This window comes from Gymnoscopelus microlampas (genome assembly GCF_963454915.1).
Source record: "Gymnoscopelus microlampas genome assembly, chromosome: 17".
NCBI lineage: Eukaryota > Metazoa > Chordata > Actinopteri > Myctophiformes > Myctophidae > Gymnoscopelus > Gymnoscopelus microlampas.
The window spans coordinates 38413820-38429952 of record NC_139954.1 but is presented as its reverse complement, the minus strand read 5'-3'; the positions used below and the strand labels follow the sequence as shown (position 1 = coordinate 38429952).

At 41.1% G+C, this 16133-nt stretch overlaps 1 protein-coding gene across 1 annotated transcript in view; it reads left to right on the top strand.

Moving 5' to 3' along the window:
- The window catches only part of stxbp5l (syntaxin binding protein 5L), a gene marked incomplete at its 5' end in the record, with an annotated part of 257766 nt that extends 246583 nt beyond the window's left edge, over window positions 1-11183 (top strand). Inside the window, 6 exons of the mRNA XM_084085444.1 lie at window positions 531-697; window positions 1379-1575; window positions 2302-2467; window positions 7834-7945; window positions 8678-8898; window positions 11065-11183. Coding sequence (XP_083941570.1) covers window positions 531-697; window positions 1379-1575; window positions 2302-2467; window positions 7834-7945; window positions 8678-8898; window positions 11065-11106 — 905 coding nt within the window. The 3' untranslated portion in view covers window positions 11107-11183. The remainder of the gene's footprint in view (window positions 1-530; window positions 698-1378; window positions 1576-2301; window positions 2468-7833; window positions 7946-8677; window positions 8899-11064) is intronic.
- Window positions 11184-16133: the final 4950 nt, after the last annotated feature.

Here is a 16133-nt window from a genome sequence, read left to right as displayed (position 1 = left end):
GTTTTTTTTAAATACGTTTTTTGGAGAGACTGCAGGGCTTTGTGTACCAGGAAACAAGCTGAAGATGCTATTTCATTCAAGTCAGTTGCTTGACTGTGTTAATAGCACTTAGTTCTAATAGCACAGGTTCTCAATTGCACTTTACATGAATTCAAAATGATCACTTAGATTAATCCGTAGAAATACAGTAGAGCAGGGGTCTTCAATAGGGGGTGTGGGACCCCTAGGGGTTTGCTACAAGGGGGCCGGCAAATCTTTGTGTGATAATTATTTTTATTTTTTTTACATGAACCACTTGAACCCTAGCATCTAAATTCTGAGGAGAACTTAAATAGAGCCAAAAATAGCAGATCGTAAACAATAGCACAATTGTATACAATATGTAGTGGGGGTCCCTGCTTCTTCTCTGTCTCAGCTAAGGGGTCCTTGGCTTGAAAAACGTTGAAAACCCCTGCATTAGAGGGAAAGATCGCAAGATGGTAAGATTTGGGAACCTCTGTTCTAGACTTCATACGTTATCTTTCCCACAGGAAACGTCCTGATGCTGAAGGGCTCCATCTTGCGCTTTGCTTTCATGGACTGCACGGGCGTGCTGACCCAGAGCCCCTACGAGGTGTGGCGGGACCTCAACGCCGCCGAGGACCCCGACCGGCCTCGCAAGCGCAAGCTGGTCAACTTCTCGCCCTCGTCCTCCCAGGTTAGGCCTGATCACAATTATTTTTTACATGATTTTCAGAATGGTTTCCATTCATCTACTGTTTAAAACTTTAACTGCTGTATATCTACACAAACTCACAACACGTCACATTGTGACACGTTGTGAGCTCGTAGAATGTAGATTGGATATTTTCCCTATTCTTGAAAATGTCAGCATATTAAATATATGGCCTGTTTTGGCCATAATGCACACCATTTATGTTTTGATTATTGGTACCGATCATTGTCAGTCATTTCTTTGTATATTTCAGTAACAGGCTTTGTGTATTTAAGTTATTTTGTCTTGTCATATCTGCCTTTGTAAACAGAAATGTAATTCTTAGTTACACGTCCCAACGTTCAATGCCAAACACGCAATTAAATCGTTAATCAAAACAATTATTTCCACATAAATTAATCGGCAACTATTTTCATGATGGTGACAACAGCAGAGGACTCCAATTATGGTTAAGATCAAAACTCCTGTGGACAGGTGTTGAAAATGAGTGCTATATACAGTATAACACTCAAACAATGCATCTGGTCTGTCTGAGCCTTCATTAGTATCATTGGTAACACCTGTGAAGGAAGTGATAATATGGCTGCTGTGCCATAGAGCCTATTGTGACTTCCATGTCAACTTCAAAAATAAACATATAACATAGCACACCGCTGCCCCCAGGAGGTGAGCGGCGACGGACACCTGGCCGTGGTGTGCTCCGAGAAGCAGGCCAAGGTGTTCTTCATGCCCACGCAGACGTGCCTCTACGTGCACAACATCACCGAGTCGTCGTTCGTCCTGCGGGCCGACGTGGTGACCGTGTGCAACAGCGTCTGTCTGGCCTGCTTCTGCGCCAACGGACACGTCATGACCCTCAGGTACCACCTTTAATTACTTTTTTTTCTTTTTTTACTTTAGTGAAGCAAACAAGAAAAAAGTATTTCATGAACAAATGAAATACTGCTCTTGCTCAGCAGCATACTTCAGTTGTCACTGTCCAACGCACCTGCATCTGAACAAAGAGGATGTGCGAAAATTTCCTTTGCGTAGTTTTTTAACTTTAGTCAAAATAAGCAATTAGCAACATACTGTAGAAATGCTGCTGTTACAAAGTATAAGGTACCAGGGAAATCAATGAACCGATATCAAACATGCCATCTTTTTTTTCTTTTTTTTTCTATAATATGTATCCCCTGATTTTGGAACCCATTTTTTCACCCAGTGCCAATTGCCTATGTAATCCTTTGGCGCTACTCTCCCTCTGCCAGCCTAGGGAGAGCCCAGAACTGAGCTCATGCCTCCTTCAATGCATGAGGAGCTAGCAAGCCGCTTCTTATCACCTGACAGGGGGGAGTTTCCCCGGTTGGACGTAGCGCGTGGGAGTAACATGTTATTCCAACCTTTTCCAATATTTTATACTTTTGTGCGACGCTGTGCTGTGATGAAGTAGGGCGTCAATTTACGAAAAAAAAGTAAACTTAAAAATTAAAAAATGGAGCTTTTCGACCCGACAGCGACAACATGGAGTTTGCAAATAGAACATACTAACAATATTTGTCCCATCTAACAGTTAGTCTGGTGGTATTGTTCCGCTGTGCTCACAGCTTGCCCAGTCTGAGACCACTGATGGACATCAACTACCTGCCTCTGACAGACATGCGCATCGCCAGAACCTTCTGCTTCACCAACGGGGGGCAGGCCTTATACCTCAGCTCTCCCACCGAGATCCAGAGAATCACATACAGCCAGGACATGTGTGACAACCTGCAGGTGTGTGCGTGTGCACGTGTGTGCGTGTGCGTGCGTGCGTTCCATTATCAGTGGTGTAAAGTTACTACGTACATTTACTCGAGTACTGTACTTAAGTACAATTTCGAGGTGCTTTTACTTTACTGGAGTAGTTCCAATTGTCTATATTTTTTACTTCTACTCCACTACAACTCAGAGGTGAATATTGTACTTTTACTCCACTACAATAATTTGAAAACTTTAGTTACTAGTTTCTTTGCAGATATAAATTATTACACTATAAAACATACATTAACCACTTTAGCCCTATTTTATACCTAGGCTATTTGAAAATAGCCAATTTACAAGCTCACAATGCGTCACATCACACCTGCGAGCGTTTATGCAATATCTAAAGCTGTGATATTCAACTATTTGGCAGGGGGCCACAATTTTGAAATGACTTGAAGTCGGGGGCCACAAGACCGCGACAACAAAACCGTTTAACCGTTTAACCGTTTCACCGTTTGTTGTGTGCTATTAGTCCGATAGGACACAATAATGGACACATGATGTTCATTAAGGTAACTTATTAGGGTCTGCTTCATATCGCATTTATGCATTTTGATGTTTGATAGGAACATTTCTGTGTCAGTCCTTTATAGTGCCCAGGCTTAGATTTTTATATTAAGAAAATAGGAAGTAGTTATTTCAGTGTGTTCTGTGCACGGGTCCCTGGCATGGTCTTTGTGTGAGGAGGAGGCAGGCTGTCCAAGTGAAGTGTTTACATGTTCGTATGAATAAAAAATAAATCATTTAGTTTTGAGCACCAGGGTGATAATAGCACAAGGCAAGCTCTTATGATGTGTTTGAAGTGGATGAAAACTAACACAAAACTAACACATGCAGGCTAATGGATGCATAAGGAGAATAATTTCTTTGGTGTAATTAACAACATCCACTTAAAACTCAGAAATACAGTAGTAACAAATGGATGGGTTTGTGATGGATGAACTCCACTCAAATCTCCTGTTGTGCTCTTTTGATGTGCCACTGAAATGTATTGCGATGTAGCTTTTGCCCAGCATGGTGAACTAATTTACTTGAAAGATACATTATTTTGAAAGTAGTTAGAAGTAGGGAAGTAGTAGAAGTAGACAACATTTCTGGCTGTTTTGTTTCTATGAAAAAGTCTATAGAGTCTACCTTTACTTCTGATACTTGTACTTTTACTTTTGATTCTTGAAACATATTTTAACACCAGATGCAGAAGTATTATGAAGTGATCTATTACACTTTGGCCCAAGTGATTTTTTTATGGATGACTAACTCACCAAAGATTACATTTACCCGCATTTGGGTTCTTGTAGCAGTGTCTTGACTGCAAACTCAGTACTGTTAGGTGTTAATTTGGGACCCTGAGTGAGTCACTAACATTCCTCCATTCTAAATAGTAGCCTACATTTTATTCTTATCTGTTAATGGTTGATTAACCATTAACAAGCTTCGTTTATACAGTTATGAAAAACATTCAAAACGGTCATCCTGTACAACCAACCATCTAATAAAAGCTATTTATACTTAATTTGACATTGGAACATGGAATACATTAGCCTGGGACCAGACGAATCTGCGAGTGCAAAAAAAATTTGCACTCTGGGATTTGGGTCTGGCACCGCTCCATAGAGAATCCATTTCCTGTCCCAGAAGACGTGGGGCACCAATCAGGGCCCAGTATTCGAATATGGGCGACTGTAATTGGTAGTTGGTTGTAGGTCTAACCAATTGCGTCGAGGGACATTGTTTTGATCCCGCCCCTTGAGAAACAAAACGTCCTCATGGAAGCACCAGACTCATATCCACGCAGTGATATAGTCTAGCTACGCCAGGCTAGGAATACATTGGGCCACAAGAAAGCTCCGCTGGGGCCGGTTTTGGCCTGCGGTCTGCCAGTTGAATATCATTGATCTAAAGCCTGAGGTATACTTATTTGCCCCATGTGGGTGTAGCAGATCTACAAGCACACGGTGCGTCACAGTGTGACACATTGCAAGTTTGTAGATCTGCTATATCCGGTGCGTGACCAGGGCCGGACTTACCGTTGGGCTAGGGTGGATGGGGGGGGGGGGCTCAACTCCTATAAATCCGGCCCTGTGCGTGACACCACCACCACCCAACTAATCTAAGTCAACCTGTTACCTTTTACAGGTGTTTTGGTTTTGGATTTGTTAACGACAATGCTGTCATTACTGCTGTGGTACACATTTGGTACACATTGCATCCCAAATGTGTGTGTGTGTGTGTGTGTGTGTGTGTGTGTGTGTGTGTGTGTGTGTGTGTGTGTGTGTGTGTGTGTGTGTGTGTGTGTGTGTGTGTGTGTGTGTGTGTGTGTGTGTGTGTGTGTGTGTGTGTAGGCCGTCACAATTATTACATCATTCATCGCCTAATCACAATTATATGACACTAGACCATACCCGGTCGACGCATCCGTGGGGGGATATGCGCACATGATCTGGCAAACCGGGAGGCGACATTCTTTCACACATAAACGCTAATAAGAAGCTGAGATTTGATGAAATTGAAAAATGGGCTTCACAGTTAAGTTCAGATGGTAATGATCAATGGCTGTGTGCAAAATCAGAGCAATTGCTCCAGCCATTGAGGAGAACCGGGTAGCTTCACCGTAGCTTCACCACTACAGACAGACAGCGCACCACTACAGACAGAGGTTACTAGAATTATAGTAGGATAATCACAACTATTTTGCATAATAGTCATAATCATTTCCATGTTGAAACATGAATTCATACATTTTCTCACAGATTTCGAAAGTATAAAGTTATTCAATATGTCAGTCATGTCTTTGCATTATGTAAGTTATTTTTGTTATCTGCCCTTTGCCAGTATGTTTATGAAGCCTAAAAGTCAAATAGAAATGGATTGTTTATATGTTCCAATGTCTAATGCCAAAAACACAATTAAATCCTTAATCACAATTATTTGAGTGACAACTAATCTTAAAAATAAAATGTCATGATCGTGACAGCCGTGTGTGTGTGTGTGTGTGTGTGTGTGTGTGTGTGTGTGTGTGTGTGTGTGTGTGTGTGTGTGTGTGTGTGTGTGTGTGTGTGTGTGTGTGTGTGTGTGTGTGTGTGTGTGTGTGTGTGTGTGTGTGTGTGTGTGTGTGTGTGTGTGTGTGCGCGTGCGTGCGTGCGCGCGTGTTGTGTTCGGAGATGCAGGGTGCAGTGAGCAGGCAGGTGCCAGGGTTGATAGCTTTGGTAAAGCCCAGTGGTGACAGGGGCCATTGAAGTGAAATGTCAGGCTTGTCATGTGTGCCACAGCTCCATGGGTTACGTTGGTGGTGTGTGTGTGTGTGTGTGTGTGTGTTTACATTATATCACTAGACTTGTAAGGGCCAAATGTCCCCACAAGTACAGTACAACTTGAGACAAAAAGCCAATTTCCCTGCTCCTCGCAAGAGAAATGGTTGTTTTATGGTATTGATTAGTCACCCCATGACTTGAATTTATGGATATGTTTTAGTTTGTGTCGCATTCCTAAGCCAATAATTTGATGACCAGCGGACCAGGCAGTGGTTCCGGTAGAAGACACAAAGGAGGCTCTTTGTGTCTCCTACCAGAACCGCTGCCGGTCATCAAATGATTGGCTTAGGAATGCGACAAAAACAAAAAAATATACCTAAATTCAAGTCTCCATGAGGTGAATAATTGATAGGAAAAAAACTCATTTTGGGGGTGAACTATCCATTTAATACTGGGAAAAGATTCAGGTTGAGGTTAGGGTTAAGATGAAGCATTTAGAGGTCAGGTTTAGGGGTTAAGATTGGAGCTATACACCTTGGTTACAAGCCGGTTGTCATGCAACCGAAAATAAAGAGATCTACAAGCTCAAGCTTTGAAAATGGCTTTCATGAAATCACAGTCCTAAAAATGTTGACGTCCTCATAAGTATAGCAACCCAAACGTGTGTGTGTGTGTGTGTGTGTGTGTGTGTGTGTGTGTGTGTGTGTGTGTGTGTGTGTGTGTGTGTGTGTGTGTGTGTGTGTGTGTGTGTGTGTGTGTGTGTGTGTGTGTGTGTGTGTGTGTGTGTGTGTGCACCGTTTCATGGCTGTGTTTGTTTTGTGATAGCTGTCACCTCACTCCCACTAATGAGAAGAAGAGGCATCAGTGCAGTTAGAGGTGTCAGCGTGCAGCCAGGCACCCACACAGTACTATAATACAATACTGCCATCTGCTGGCTTCCTAAGTCACTGAGCCCCCAATTGTCCTCTTTTTTTCCAGTCAGTCTGCATTAAAGGACCACGTCACCCATTTTCAACCTATCGTCATATAAATGGTCCTCACAAATGCTCATTATAATATGGTAAAAAAAAAACAATGATTCTACGCTCTCAGAGGAGAGCTGTGGACAGTTCAGAAACCCGCTAACAGTGACATCAACAAGGGGGAATCCAAGCTAATAGAAACTGCAGGCTTTCTCTTTTTTGAAAGTTACATGTTATAAGCCATTGTTCTCGCATTAATAAAAATAATACAAATTTAAAAACATCTGAAATATTTTTTGAAATGACTAAAACTGGCTACAGATGATGTCACTGGTAGGCAGGTTTATGAAGTGTCCACAACACAAAAACTGGTACCATATTATAACAAGCATTATTAGTGAGGACATATTATATGAAGAATGGGTGAAATGGTCCTTGAAGCACAAACCAACCAGCCTCTACTAATCAGCTTGAGCTCAGACTTTGGTTTGGGATTGTGCTTGCTTTGTACTGTACACAGCATCATGTGCATCAGGTGCATGACTAGTCTGCCCATTAAAAAGCAGTTCCCACAAAGGCTGGGTTACAAAAATCTTGATAAATGCACCTTGATGTGTTCATAGATACTTTGTTGTCTAACGATACAAAAGTATTGGTATGTTACCCACTTTAAAAAATGCAGAAATAGACAATCTACAAGAGCATTGTGAGTATGTAGATCGGCTCATTTTGAATTTATAGAATAGGACTTAAGTGATATAAATGGTCCTCACTAATAGCGGCCCGAACATCTAGTATTTTGGCAGGCCTTGATGGCATCGTAATGCCTGATTTATAGATCCGCTACTTTCGGAGTGCACACAACCAAGCATAAAAATGACTTCTCTTAGTTCTACTGGATCTCTTATCCACTAGTCCTTCCCTAACATTTTAGCCTAGTTTTTATTTGTTGACAAAATAGTCAGTATATTTAGTCATAGTTTTAGTCATCATAGCTCAGTTTTTATTTTGTTTTCGTCAGTGGAAAAAAGATAGTCGACAAACTTAACACTGTGTTTAGGAGTTCACTAAAATGAGCTTCATAGATTCCTATCCTCCTGTGGTTTTTGACTGGTTGTCTCAGGAGATGCTGGGAGAGCTGTTCACCCCCTTAGAAACACCAGAGGCTCAGAACCGAGGATTCCTCAAGGGCTTCTTTGGAGGAAATGCCCAGCCCGTCGACAGAGAGGAGCTGTGTATGTATATTCCCTGTTTTGTTCTCTCCTGTTTGTCTCTCGTTGTCTCTACATTACTCTTCCTCCATTATCATTTGTTAATTTTGTATTCTACACGTTTAAGTATACATGTCTTAAATAGGACCGATACTTTATTTCTGGGGCAGATGCCAATTAGGGTTAACACGCGTCCCAGTAAAATACGGAATTGTCCTTTATTTGCCAATTAAATCTTGTGTCCATTATGCTCATAAACATCCCCTGCACATGTATGTCATGTGCCCAGGCTGTAAATGCATCTGTTTACTAAAGAGCTGGAGAGACGGGGAAACCCCTGTTAAAGGGATATTTCACTTTCATTCATATTTAGATGTTCGATTCATTTTTATCAGACTCGCCCCTTTCCTATGCAAACCCATTGTAACTTCAAACTCCATTTTAACCGTGATAGATTCATCGAAAACACCCATCCTTGGTTCTGGTGACTCTATTGTATTTTTATTTATTTTATTTTTCCAATTTATTTTTTTAAATAAAGGAAAAACGTAATTGGAAAAAACACGGCCCCCTCACGTATTAGGAGAGCAGTAGACAATTTTGTATGCTCTTTTCTTTTTCTTTTTGTCGCTTCCAATTTCACCTGTTCATCCTGTATCCTATGTATATGAGTTCTCTCTCTCTCCTGATTGAATGCAATCGGTATCCCGAGCTGAATGGGTGTGCATCACCTTCTTTCTTCCGACGTCCATTCAGTCGGCGAGGCGTCGGCTGGCAAAGCGTCGCGGAGTCTGGCACAGCACATCCCGGGGCAGGTGGGCATCGACGGCATGAAGGCGGCGGCGGGCGGGGTGGTGGGAGACCTGGCCCGCGCTCGCATCGCTCTGGACCAGAGAGGCGAGAGGCTCGGAGAGCTGGAGGAACGCACGGCGCTCATGATGACCAGCGCGGAATCCTTCTCCCAACACGCCCACCAGGTGAGAGTCCATGCATATTGACCATTCTAACACGCCCATCTTGGATTTGGCAATAAATAATCTACTGATGGTCATTTCACTGACAGTTTTTTTTGGGCGGGCACAAAAACCAAATGCGTGGGCCCAGGCCTACCTATGCCCACCCGTGGCTACGCCCCTGTTAGTGAGGGCCAGTGGTGGAAAAAGTACTACATTTTTTATACTTAAAAGTATAAATACCACAATGTAGAAATACTCTGTTACAATTAAAAGTTCGGTATTCACAATTTAGTTGAATGAAATTACAAAGGTATTGGCATCCACATGTACTTAAAGTACCGAAAGTAAAATAACTCAGGAAGGTCCCATAGAGCGTCGCAGTTCCCGCCCACTTCCTGGTGCCGGAAGTAAATACTCAATGCATTTTTCCCATTGACTTTTACAAAAATATTTATATAAATTAATTTAAGCCTAGAATCAAGCTATCCAGGATAGCTGTGAATCATGACCATAAAACGTTTGATTCTGTGAAAAAACGTTTTTGAAAACGGCAAAACAAAGGGTATTTATTAAATATAGTATATCATATCATTAAATATAAAATTTTAAAAAATCACAGAAAAAAAGGTTTTATGGTCATGATTCACCGCTATCCTGGATGGCTTGATTCTGGGCTTAAATTGATTGATATAAATATTTTTGGAAAAGTCAATGGGAAATATAGCTGCAAGCAGCGATAATACGGGGCCAGGAGAGAGAAAGAGAAATAATAATTCCTTTAACGGGTCAGTTCATGAAAGTCCTTGCGGTCTTGTTTCCAATGAGGGCCTGTGAGCAATTAGGGGTTAAGAGTCTTGCTCAGGGACAAATTTCATCGACACATTTGCTGACCTGGCCTGGAATCGTACCTGGGGCTAGGCGGGCTCACTAACCACTCAGCTATGGCCGCCCCTCGGAGAGAGAGAGAGAGAGAGAGAGAGAGAGAGAGAGAGAGAGATGGAAACGGAATAGATTGAAGATAGAAACGGAATAGATTGAAGAGACAGAGAGAGAGACATGGAAACGGAATAGATTGAAGAGAAAGACATGGAAACGGAATAGATTGAAGAGAGAGAGAGAGAGCCATGGAAACGGAATAGATTGAGTCATGTTTTTTGCAATTCAACTTAAATGAGTCTGCATCAAGTGAGGCTTGAACCGGCAACCTTGCGGTCGTGAGGCACTCTTAGGTAGCTGCAACACTACCTATAGTGCTATAGCTTTGTCCAGGCTGATGTTGTCTGTTGAGGATCACAAACTCTTGCCTTCTGTCATGACCCAAGCCCCTGTTTCACTAACACTAAGATCACTCGTTCACAAACCATTTACCAATGAAGAAATTGTACATCTCCTCAGAACCAAAACTAGTGAAAGTAGCCGATCTACAAGCTCACAAACCATTAAAAGTTGTCAGATTGTAGATCAGCTATTTTCACAATGAAGTATGTAAAAACACTCAATTAAGTATTTCATGTTATCTTTAACAATTGCAGATGTATTCATTGATAGTCATGTTGTGTGAAATGCAACTTAGATGAAGTCTGCACCAAGTGAGGCTTGAACCTGTGACCTTGAGGTTGTGAGACATACACTTAAGCGGGAAGCTATTGCACCAACAGACAAACCTCTGAAAAAAGAGATCACACTGATCATACAGTTTCACGCAAATAGCTGAAAAATCCTGGGTTTAAGTGTTTTTCAAACTGCTCAAGATTGCGGACAATCTAAGGGCGGTGCTTACTGGTCAACGTGATAGATGTGTTCCTCATTAGTCAAGGCACATGTGTAAGCAGGTCTAATGGCTGTCGGCCAAACGAGGCATGACTTTTGCCTGTTTAAAGTTTCAATTTTCAAAAAATTGCTATAGCGCCCCCGTTTGACCAATTGGAGTAAGATTGGTTTCAGTGATATTTGGAATGGCCCTTTACATTTCTGCAAAGTTTCAAAGAATGGTAAGTCTGCATGTATGTGTTAGGGGCAGATGAATAATTGTCATAAAACTGCAATATTCATTGGCTCATTAAAGCTTAATTTTTTCACTTATGGAAAATCCGCTGCAAACGTTTGTCGGCATAGGTCCAAAGTTCATGTGTAAAACGTTTCGTGCAGATTGCTCAAACTCTCTAAGGTGTCCCATTCTCTTTTCAGCTGATGTTAAAATGTAAGGACAAGAAGTGGTACCAGTTGTAAGAGCCTTGCCCCCACGGCCTGATGGGAGAGTTGACGCCGGGACACGGACCTTCTTCGCTCTACAGACAAGAAAAGCTGAAGAAAGAGAGAGAGAGAGACAGACACACACAGGAGTGATTTAGCCTTCATGGACCTCTCTGGTTGCTGTGTGTACATCAGCTCTGTCACATTGTTTAAGGACTAGGACAGGTCTGTGTCTCGTCTAGATGTAGTTGAGATGGACGCACACCACGAACACTATCGCCTGCAGACTGCTGTCCAACAGTCCATCAGTGTGTGTGTGCGTGCGTGTGTGTGTGTGTGTGTGTGTGTGTGTGTGTGTGTGTGTGTGTTTGTGTGTGTGTGTGTGTGTGTGTGTGTGTGTGTGTGTGTGCGCGTGCGTGCGATGTGTGTGTGTGTGTGTGTGTGTGTGAGAGAGGGAGAGAGAGTGAGTGTGTGTGTGCGAGTGTGTCTGCGTGCATGCGTGTGTGTGCGTGTGTGTGTGTGTGTGTGTGTGTGAGAGAGAGAGAGAGTGTGTGTGCGTGTGTATGTGAGTGTGGGTGGGTGGGTGAGTTTCCTGGACCTCACTGTGTAGATAATCTAAAGTTAAAGGATCCAACAAAGAAAATGCATGAAATTAAAAATGGATGACTTATTTAAAAAAATACAAAATAAAAATATCAAACTGCCATATTAAAAAGCAGCATGCTACTTTAACAGAAGGAGATACACAAATAAAACTTTTATTTAATGATATAAGCCAACGACAGAAACTATGAAAAACTTTATATTTTTTGAAATATTGAGGGGGGGGGGGACTATATATAAAAAGGGAAATGTATACCTGCATTGCTATTAAGCCAAAATTTATGTTATGTTACCTTTTCTTTTTAATTGAGTTAATCTGGTTTCCTGAACACAGAATTTCAGTATCAGCACTTACTACTTGACACAATGCCAGTACATACTATATTATAGCTTTGTCTACACATAGACCCACAAAGACTAATGCTAAACTATGTCCTTACCAGTTCCTTTAATACAACTCTTATCTGCACAGGACAAATGCACATTAATAATAGTAGTAATAATAATTATTATAATAATTAAAAAAATAACACTGTACACTTGACACACACACTAATTCCATTGTTTTGGCTGCTGCTACTTACAAAAACATCACACCATGAACAATTACGTCACTCCCCAAATACAACCGTGCGAACACAGGGAACAGATTGATTTTAGATGTATGCAAACGCTTGGAAATGAAAGGAAATGGAAGCGTATATATGGTGTGAGGTCTGGACTGACTGTGTTTATATTTATACAGAGAATAATTTGTGTGCCATAAATGTCAAGAGGGGTGAATCGCCTTTACTGTAAATTAACAAACTAAGAGCTAATTATTTGGTGGTCATGACACGTCTCCTGTTGATGGGAATAGACAAAACAAGAGTAATTGGAATAAGGCCATAGAATATGTCTTATCGTAGTCGACCAACTTGGTTTTTGTTTGAGAAGATAGTGAGTTTGTTTTATCAGTGTTTGTTCAAATCTTCTGCTGCCTTTGTCAAACATACAAGGTTAGTTCATGGTGCGGAGAGAGAGTGAGAGCACCACACAAGCCGATATAAAGAGATAAATAAAAAGTTTTCTCTTGCCAAAGCAATCTAACGTGAATGACGCCCCTCACAGGAATAATTGTGCTCTTTAGTGTTGTCGTGGTATTGGGTTTTTGTGCGCTACATCACCAGATCAGTTGTGTTTCTTCATTTCAAATAATGCTTCTGGTGATTCTGAGAATTGTATCTGATATTTGCCTTGGGTACATAGAAGAAGATGAGAGCGGGTTCATAAAAAAAAAAAACACTCCCAAACTCCATAATTATGATTGTTCGTGTTACAGGCAATAAAGAAACCGGGTAGGAAGATAATGTGTATTTGTTGTTCCTGTAACGTTTGGGTGAAAGTCCATTATTGAATAGTCTGTATACGCCACATGTGAGATGTTCACATCGATTTGACCTGAACACAACTAGTTTATATAAACTAGTTTCATGTTCTTTACATGCTGGTTAAGTCTCAGTGACTATGATATCCCCTTGTCTTAGCCCCACATTTGATGGTGATGTCCACTTTACTGAAGGCTCTTGTATGTAGAAAAAAGAACTGTTTCATGATACATTGTTGTGTATCATGATTGTCATTGTGTTGTACATAAGTACATAAGTATACACAACACTGGCAAACCCCCGTTACCTGGACAGGCGAAGAGGTGCGTTGTGTATTTATCTCCATTTTGAACTGCTGTGGAAGCAAATTTATGCTCCGCGAGAATGGCAGAGAATAGCAGACCTACAGTAGCCTACAAGCTCACAACGCGCTGCGAGCTCATAGGTTGGCTATTCTCAGCACGCGGAAATGACGCGCGATGAAGTATGAATCGGAGTTCATGAGTTCAACCATCTTTTCATTTGGCGTCCCTGTTTTGGACATGTCATTGTTGTCAAATTTGTTTAGAAAAAGTGGTTAAGCCTAGCTACTCAGTTCAGATTTAAATAATGACTAAATTAACCACTTAAACCATATTATATACTTTATTGACCGGAGTTCCCCAGGGGTCTACTCTATAGTCCTCCTCCTTCTTTCCCTCTGTACACTATATATCTTTACCGAAAATAGCCGACATACAAGCTCACAGCACATTGTTGTGGGGGTGTGCATTGTGAGCACGCCCCCACGATTGTACACTTCCAAGGTAGCATTTATTTCAAAGCTTTCTGCTTTCTTTCACATAAAACAAATAACATAATTTACATTTACTGTATTTCATGTAAGTATTGAAGTGTTCACACAGTATTTGGTATCCTACCCTCAGACACATTCACCCAGATTCAAGGAAGCTTACCATGCTGAAGTGTACGCTGATTTCCAGTTGGGACAGTGCTAGATGCTAAGTATTAACAAGAACTTGTGGCTAAATAATGACTACATTGGATCGATTGTAACACAGGTTTTTTTTTCTTCAATTTCCTGAAAAGTAACAGCTACAGTACAAGGTTTTCAAACTGAGTTATTGCTAAAATATGCATCATTCCACAGGTACTTCCTAGCAACACATTTATACATTATGGTTTTACCATATGCATTGAAGGACGCACATGGGCAACATTTCTATTTGGGAACATTTAGCGACAACTTATTTTGTTTAGACATTTTCTCCAAGAATGACATGCTCCAAAATATTGGGACAGAAAGGTTGAGAGTGGCCAAAAAGCGGGACACGTCGGCTGCATAACTGCCGATACCATCGAAAAAGTGAAATAATGACCGACCGATAATATCGGTCAGGGCTCTAGCAACGAACCCGCTGTTTTCACACAGTTCAGAGTGGAGCGAAATCTGATTGTGTTACACGGTAAAATCCTTAAGTGTTAATGAGTGGATGAACTAAATACTGCAGGATTTTTACTGTGTACCGAGCCTGTCCATTGTGTTAGACTGAATGAAGTGTGGTCATGTTCGCCAAAAAAATAAATACATAAAAAATAAATAAATAAATAAAAAACAAGTACAAAAAAGTCTATTTCTCTACCTGTACCGTCAATGAGATTTGTGTTCAGTGCAGTTTTAACTTTCAACGGCAGAGAAAAAGCAAAACAAAAAAATGATATAAAAAAAGGAAAATCTGACTTCTACTGACAGGGTGTTTTGTTAGTATGTTTTTGGTTTTTATATCGACTGTACAGTTCAAACCCTGGGAGTAAAGCAAAGAAAATTACAAAAAAACAATGTAAACAATCTTAGGCTATTTTTCTCTGTATATGTTGTACCTGTTAATATCGGTACTGTATCTGGTTAATACTGGCTCTGTCTAAAACCTAGCTTATGCTCCGTCGCGTATCGCGTCACGTGGTGAAAATAGCCGATCTACAAGGTCACCATGCATCACATGGTGAGCTCGTAGATCGGCTATTTCCGAGACGCGGCGCCTTCACGCGGCAAAGTATGAATGGGGTTTAAACTCACTGGACTCACTCTGTAGTTCTTCACACTGTAGTATCCTGACGAAGCGTTTTCTCAGCGATGGCAGCGAAGTTTGTCTTGTTTCAATGGATTCTACCACCTTTCATTCTTATGGATATTATACTAGTGTAATAGAAATTACTGGACAAAAAAAAAATGAACTGGAGATAATGTTGATGCAAAATCTTAAAATTGAAATAAACATTGATTGATGTACACCGAGTCCTCTGTGTCGTTGTGTCATTGTTTCCATGTCAGATTGGGCAAGTTGTCACCATTACCTGTCGGGTGTCAAAGTAGCCTATGTCAGTGTGGTTCTCATCTCAAAGTGGGGTCTGGGGACCCCCAGGGGTCCTTGAAGGGGTCCCCAGCTAAATGAGACTGATTGTGATGCTACAGTAAATGAATCTATATAGCATCACAATCAGTTTTACCCCATATTCTATGCTACAAAAATAGCTGATGTACAAGCTTTGCTTTTTTTTCTACCCAAAAGTAACAAGTATTTCCTTGCTTACGGTAATGAAGGTATTCCATAAGTGTTGCGCTGGGTGAACACGGTTGCCTGGGACAACAAGAAAATGTTGATCAAATCTATTATTACAAGGGGCTTATCGTCCGACTTCTGTGCGTTTTTCTGTCTTCTACATTCCAGCTATGTTCTGCCAGACCACCTCTCCAATTTCCACCACATTTCGCCCTAAAAATCTATCAATTGAAAGTACACTATCCAAATGCAAGTACACTATCCAAAGGTTCAAGGTATGATAGATTTTTGGGGCGAAATGTGGGCTTGTTTTCATAGACCTGGTTGCTTATTTCTCTGCCCCTTTGGATAGTGTGTGCCACTTTGGATAGTGTACTTTCAATTGGTCAAAATTATTAACCACGTTAGCCTCATAAAATGACTTTGTAAACAACAGAAAAAAGCAGCCATTTTAAGCATGCGTCAGGCGTTATAGCGTTATATGGTGTTATATCAACAAGGATAGGGTGATTCAAAAAGGTTATGTCTGTAT